General features: G+C 44.9%; 1 protein-coding gene across 3 annotated transcripts in view; it reads left to right on the forward strand.

The window, feature by feature from the left end:
- The window catches only part of LOC126995004 (uncharacterized), a 49,038-nt gene that overhangs the window by 22,496 nt on the left and 19,503 nt on the right, over positions 1-7,039 (forward strand). The window contains exon 1 of one of the 3 annotated variants that reach the window (XM_050854279.1): positions 1,129-1,206. The exons of 1 other annotated variant lie outside the window; for it this stretch is intronic. In XM_050854279.1, coding sequence (XP_050710236.1) covers positions 1,183-1,206 — 24 coding nt within the window. In that variant the 5' untranslated portion in view covers positions 1,129-1,182. Of the gene's footprint in view, positions 1-1,128; positions 1,207-7,039 lie in introns of those variants that run through there. One more of the 3 variants, XR_007749778.1, reaches the window with a different exon arrangement.

Raw genomic sequence — 7,039 nt, forward strand, 5'->3', positions numbered from 1 at the left:
ACCATTTGTCTTCCCTTTATTTCATGTCGAGAGTTGTTTATTGTATTACGTGTTTGTGAGTGTGTTGGTAGTCTGCGCGTTGGGGGGGTGGGGGAGAGAGAGAGAGAGAGAGAGAGAGAGAGAGAGAGAGAGAGAGAGAGAGAGAGAGAGAGAGAGAGAGAGAGAGAGAGAGAGAGAGAGAGAGAGAGAGAGAAATCTAAAAATCACACACACACACACACACACACACACACACACACACACACACACATAAAAGTCTTCCAATCGTCTCCAAATGATCTCGCGTGTGGCTCCGTGGTGCGGTGGTTAGCGTGTATACCCACGAATCCACGAGCCTTGCTTCGAATCCCGGCCCTGTTCCCAGCTGCTCATCCTCCCTTTATGGCTGGGGGATAAACGTGTACCTGGGGACCCCTGGGGGAGGCACACTGAGGTAACCCGGGTGTCACACTAGCCCTGTGTCCCGGGGTAATGGGCTCCCTCCACCAGTGTGACAGGGATGAGCACTGAGGCCATGCGCAGCTATAGCGTATACCCCAAACTTTACCCTTAGCAAGACCTAACACTCAAGTTTAAAGGCTGTATTGTCAAGCATTTCAGCCCCCAAGTTGACTACACATATTTGACAAGGGTTTCGTAGGAGTTCTGAGCATTTCCAGGGGTAGTTGTGTGGCCCTGGTGGTAGTTTGACTCTTCTTCTGTACCATGAACCTAAGAAACACATATTTGACAATGTTTTCGTAGGAGTTCTGAACATTTCCAGGGGTAGTTGTGTGACCCTGGTGGTAGTTTGACTCTTCTTCTGTACCATGAACCTAAGAAACACATATTTGACAAGGCTTTCGTGGGAGTTCAGAGCATTTCCAGGGGTAGCTGCATGACCCTGGTTATAGACTGACCCTTCTTCTGTACCATGAACCTACCAACACAGTCATTACGACCTGACTGATCTCATTTTCGGCCTATGGAAATAGTTGATGTGAGGGGCGGTAACGTCTGCGAATACTGATCTAGGAGAGTTTGCCCCGTGAAGAGAGGAAGATGAAAAGAAAATGGGTAGGAAGCCGAGCGAAAACGGGGAACCAGAACACAGAGATGAGGAGAATCAGTCTATTGCCGTGTTGTAAAGTGAGTGGTTGACTCTCTTCCTCCTCCTCCTCTTCCTTCTTGTGACCCCCGGAGATGGAGACTGCGTGGCTGAACAGGGTGAGTGAGTAGTGATGATGGTGGCGGTGGTGGTGATTTTTGGGTTAAGTTGTGGTAGTGGTGGTGATTTCAATGTGGTGGTGGTGGTGAATGTCGATATGGTGGTGGTTCTGTCGAGATGGTGATGATTGTTGGTGCTGCTATAGCATGAGATCTACCTCAATATAGCGTGAGGTCTACCTCAATATAGCGTGAGGTCTACCTCAATATAGCGTGAGGTCTACCTCAATATAGCGTGAGGTCTACCTCAATATAGCGTGAGGTCTACCTCAATATAGCGTGAGGTCTACCTCAATATAGCGTGAGGTCTACCTCAATATAGCGTGAGGTCTACCTCAATATAGCGTGAGGTCTACCTCCCGTTTCGACTATAGTGTGAGGTCTACCTCAGCATCGAACTATAATATAATATTGTATGTGTATACATATTTATGTAAACCTTATATTATCATTTATATATCTATATACTATTTATATTTACATTAAAGGCAGAGAGGAAAAAATAAACACGCTATCAAATACAATACACACATTTATTTTAGCGATGAAAGCAGAGGCAAAAATAAACACGCTATTAAATACAATACATACATTTATTTTAGCGATAAATACTTCGTATATCTTCTAGGAATGACACGAATAGATCATTGGAATTTTTTCTCATCATCCTCCAGCAAAAATGGTCAAGATGTGACTGGAACAGCTGACTACCAACACCTCGCGTTTTCTTGAGAATCATCGTTTTAGCATCCAAACACGATCGCTCAATTCCCTGAGTGTGTGCTCCTGGCGCTGGATCCACAAAACGTCGCTGGTGATTCACTGTTGAATGTTGGTAACCCATGGCATTTAGATTACTCTAAGCAGGCCACTCATCTGAATGTATCACCGAACCATGTGCACATTCCCTTTCAATAATAGGGATTAGAGTGTTTCGATCACGCCGTTCCACCCAAAAGTACCGACAGTCTGAGCCTTGTTTGAGACCAAAAACCCAAGGCCCGTCAATTCTACGCTGATGGTTTCTGTTGTTTTCTTGTTCTGCATCACTGTCTTCGGAGGGAGGAGTGTTGTTTCCATTCAGCATCCTTCCTCGGTTGTACTTCCGTCGACCTCGTCAATTTGAATGGGGTTATCGTTTGTTCCAACCATCTTCCCTTTTCGTTCATGAGAAACAATGGCTGCACACACCTCTCGGCACATATTGTACCAGTCAGTTACAGTAGACCTCACGCCATATATATAAATATCCATGTTAGACCTCACCTGACCTGATGGCCACGTTAGGGGAGGGGCACGGTAGACCTCCGCGCTGCACCTGAGTAGACGACATACTGAGGTAGACCTCACGCTATAGTAGCACCTGATTGTGTTAGTGGTAGTGGTGATGATCGGTCGAGGTGGTGGTGGTGGTGGTGGTGGTGGTTACTGGGCATAAGCAAGGCTACCACCAATATCACTACCACCTACTATCCATACATCAGACCCTATGACTACTACTACTATTACTACTACTACTATTACTACTACTACTACTACTACTATTACTACTACTACTACTATTACTACTATTACTACTACTACTACTACTACTACTACTACTACTACTACTACTACTACTACTACTACTACTACTACTACTACCGTTTTGGCACAGATTGTTTCACACACTCCGCTAATTTTTGACGCCATTGTGCATTGCCAGAAGCGATTAATTATGGCGTTTACTCTTGACCGTGATGGCAAAACCTGCGTGAGCCACTTGCACGTTCGAACAGGTGAGGCGTGACCTGTTTGTGACGTGTATCCACCACCTTCCTCCACCCCTGGCTTACCCTACTCCCATCCCTCCCTTTCCCTTCTCTCTCTCTCTCTCTCTCATAAAGTACCCTCATTATCCTCCCTTCCTCCCTTCTTTCTCCTCCTCCCTTCCTCCTCCTCTTCTTCTTCTTCCTCCTCCTCCTCCTTCTCCTCCTACCCTCCTCCTCCCCCGCACTCTCTCACTCCCCCCACCCTCTTTCTCCCCCATACCTCTCTCTCTCAGCACACATATGATTTGTCTACAATGGCGGCTAACTCGAAAGTCTATGCTAAGTATGGTAGGGTGTTTTATGCACACAACTGTTTTATCTGTAACTACGAAATATTACATTGATTCGTCACTTATCTATTCAGACTTATCCTTAAGTTCTCGATATTCTCTTGGTCGTAGTCGGCGCCATATGACCCTGGCTGTTGCGGCGCTTAATTTAAATCAAGCAATCAATCAATCTTGGTCGTAGTGCATCGATGACTCCTTTGCACCATCGGGGACACGGTAGTATGTTGGCCCTGGCTGACAGCGATGAAATGGCCCATGCCCGATATACTTACCATGTTAACTTCTTCACTTACCTAATACGGTATAACGGTGAAACAAGCAATTACATCGTTTACGATTGCTTGTATAAACTATCCAACCTTACCCGGCATATCATTCATAGTTATCTGCCATTAATTTAAGTCATACTTGTGCGTGGATTCATATCTCATAAGGGAGGAAGGAGAAGAGGAGGAGGTGGAGGAGGAAGAGAAATGAGGGTTAAGTTCTTCCTTAGAGAACACGAAACACTGCAGTAGAAGTAGTAGTAGTAGTAGTAGTCATATGGTCTGATATGGACAGTAGGTGGTAGTGATATTGGTGGTGATTTTAAAACGATGATGTGTTGGTGGTGGTGGTGATATTGGTGGTGGTGGTGGTGATTTTAAAACGATGATGTGTTGGTGGTGGTGGTGATATTGGTGGTGGTGGTGGTGATTTTAAAACGATGATGTGTTGTTGGTGGTGGTGGAGGTGGTGTTCTCGATGTGGTGGTGTCGTGGTAGTGTGGTGATGATGGCGTGGCTGTTGTGGAATTACTGTGAGTCGTGACCACAAAACTATTATATGTGTTCCAGGCGCCATGAAACACAGTTTTTCGAATTTAACATTTTAACAAAGCGTCGGACAAGGATGGTATTTTGGGAGACGATGATTGAGACCCCGACCTAATTGGCTTTACCGTGTAGCAGCGATGGGCCAAATTTGTGGCTTTACCGTGTAGCAACGACGGGACAAATTTGTTGCTTTACCGTGTAGCAGCGACGGGCCAAATTTGTGGCTTTACCGTGTAGCAGCGATGGGCCAAATTTGTGGCTTTACCGTGTAGCAACGACGGGACAAATTTGTTGCTTTACCGTGTAGCAGCGACGGGCCAAATTTGTGGCTTTACCGTGTAGCAGCGATGGGCCAAATTTGTGGCTTTACCGTGTAGCAACGACGGGACAAATTTGTGGCTTTACCGTGTAGCAGCGACGGGCCAAATTTGTGCCATGATATAAACCCCCCAAAATAGATGATACATAAACTGATCACAAATGCTTTGATATATATTATGAAATGGTTTGTGTGAGGGTGATTTTTCCTCATTTTTCTCGCTGAGAGGGACCATTAAGAAACATGATCCCCGCTGCTACCACCACCACCGGGTTAAGACACCAGTTATCTTTTGCATTACGGAGTTCGATACCATATGGATGAGCTTGAGTAGGAAGTCGAGTATTATCCTCTTCGCCTAGTTATTCACACACCTCTCGGGGGCTTCGTGGTGCAGTGGTTAGCACACTCGGCTCAACCGAGAGAGCCCGGGTTCGATTCATGGACGGAGTGGAAAAATTTGGGCGGCTTTTCCGATACCCTACGCCCCTGTCCACCCAGCAGTGAATGGGTACCAGGTATTAATCGGGGGTTGTGTCCCGTCTCGTGGGGTCTGTTCCCTTCTCCTATAATTCCTTCCCCTTCTGTCTCTCTCCGGCATATGACCACAGATGTTGCGCCGACTAAACGAAACTTTCCAACTTTTCCACACACCTCGCAGGAGACAGATGAAAGACTATAAACATTGGTTAACTTTTGCATTAGGAAGTTGGACAGCATAGGGATGAGCCGGTGTACAAAGTCGTCATAGCCTTTTTGTATACATCAATATGCATTCAAGGAGACAGGAGATGAAAGATTAAAGACACCACATAACTTTTGCATTAGGAAGTTGGACAGCATAGGGATGAGCCTGCGTACGAAGTCGCCATATCATATATATATATATATATATATATATATATATATATATATATATATATATATATATATATATATATATATATATATATATATATATATATATATATATATATATATATATATATATATATATATATATATATATATATATATATATATATATATATATATATATATATATATATATATATATATATACACACACACACACACACACACACACACACACACACACACACACACACACTTGGGGTCGCACTGAACAGTTGAAAGTGCTGAATGGGGTCGTGCTAGGAAAAGCTTGGGAACCCCTGTTCTATCAGATCGCCAGTATGGGTTCCGCAAGGGGCGTTCTACTGGTGATCTCCTAGCCTTTCTAACTGACTCTTGGTCATCCTCTCTTAGCCGTTTCGGTGAAACCTTTGCTATTGCGCTGGACATATCAAAAGCTTTTTATAGGGTCTGGCACAAATCTTTGCTTTCCAAACTACCCTCCTACGGTTTCTATCCTTCTCTCTGTACCTTTACCTCCAGTTTCCTTTCTGACCGTTCTATTTCTGCTGTGGTAGACGGTCACTGTTCTTCCCCTAAACCTATTAACAGTGGTGTCCCACAGGGTTCTGTCCTATCTCCCACTCTCTTTCTGTTGTTCATTGATGATCTTCTTTCTAAAACGAACTGTCCTATCCATTCCTACGCCGATGATTCCACTCTGCATTACTCAACTTCTTTTAATAGAAGACCCACCCTTCAGGAACTTAACGACTCAAGGCTGGAGGCTGCAGAACGCTTAGCCTCAGACCTTACTATTATTTCCGATTGGGGCAAGAAGAACCTGGTTTCCGTCAACGCCTCAAAAACACAGTTTCTCCACCTATCCACTTGACACAATCTTCCAAACAACTATCCCCTATTCTTTGACAACACTCAGCTATCACCTTCCTCAACACTAAACATCCTCGGTCTATCCTTAACTCAAAATCTCAACTGGAAACTTCATATCTCATCTCTTACTAAATCAGCTTCCTCGAGGCTGGGCGTTCTGTACCGTCTCCGCCAGTTCTTCTCCCCTGCACAGTTGCTGTCCATATACAGGGGCCTTGTCCGCCCTCGTATGGAGTATGCATCTCATGTGTGTGTGTGTGTGGGGGGGGGGGGGGGGCCCCTCACACAGCTCTCCTTGACAGAGTAGAATCAAAGGCTCTTCGTCTCATCAGCTCTCCTCCTCATACTGATAGTCTTCTACCTCTTAAATTCCGCCGCAATGTTGCCTCTCTTTCTATCTTCTATCGATATTTCCACGCTGACTGCTCTTCTGAACTTGCTAACTGCATGCCTCCCCCCCTCCCGCGGCCCCGCTGCACTCGACTTTCTACTCATGCTCATCCCTATACTGTCCAAACCCCTTGTGCAAGAGTTAACCAGCATCTTCACTCTTTCATCCCTCACGCTGGTAAACTCTGGAACAATCTTCCTTCATCTGTATTTCCTCCTGCCTACGACTTGAACTCTTTCAAGAGGAGGGTATCAGGACACCTCTCCTCCCGAAATTGACCTCTGATTTGGACACTCCTTTAACCTCTTCGGGAGCAGTGAGTAGCGGGCCTTTTTTTTTTTTTTTTTGTGCCCTTGAGCTGTCTCCTTAGCTGTAAAAAAAAAAAAACTCTTAATCCTCTTCCATTTCCTCTTAATCCTCTTCTAAATCTCGTAATCCTCTTCCATTTCCTCTTAATC

Source organism: Eriocheir sinensis, unplaced genomic scaffold (genome assembly GCF_024679095.1).
Source record: "Eriocheir sinensis breed Jianghai 21 unplaced genomic scaffold, ASM2467909v1 Scaffold95, whole genome shotgun sequence".
In the NCBI taxonomy this organism is placed as follows: Eukaryota; Metazoa; Arthropoda; class Malacostraca; order Decapoda; family Varunidae; genus Eriocheir; species Eriocheir sinensis.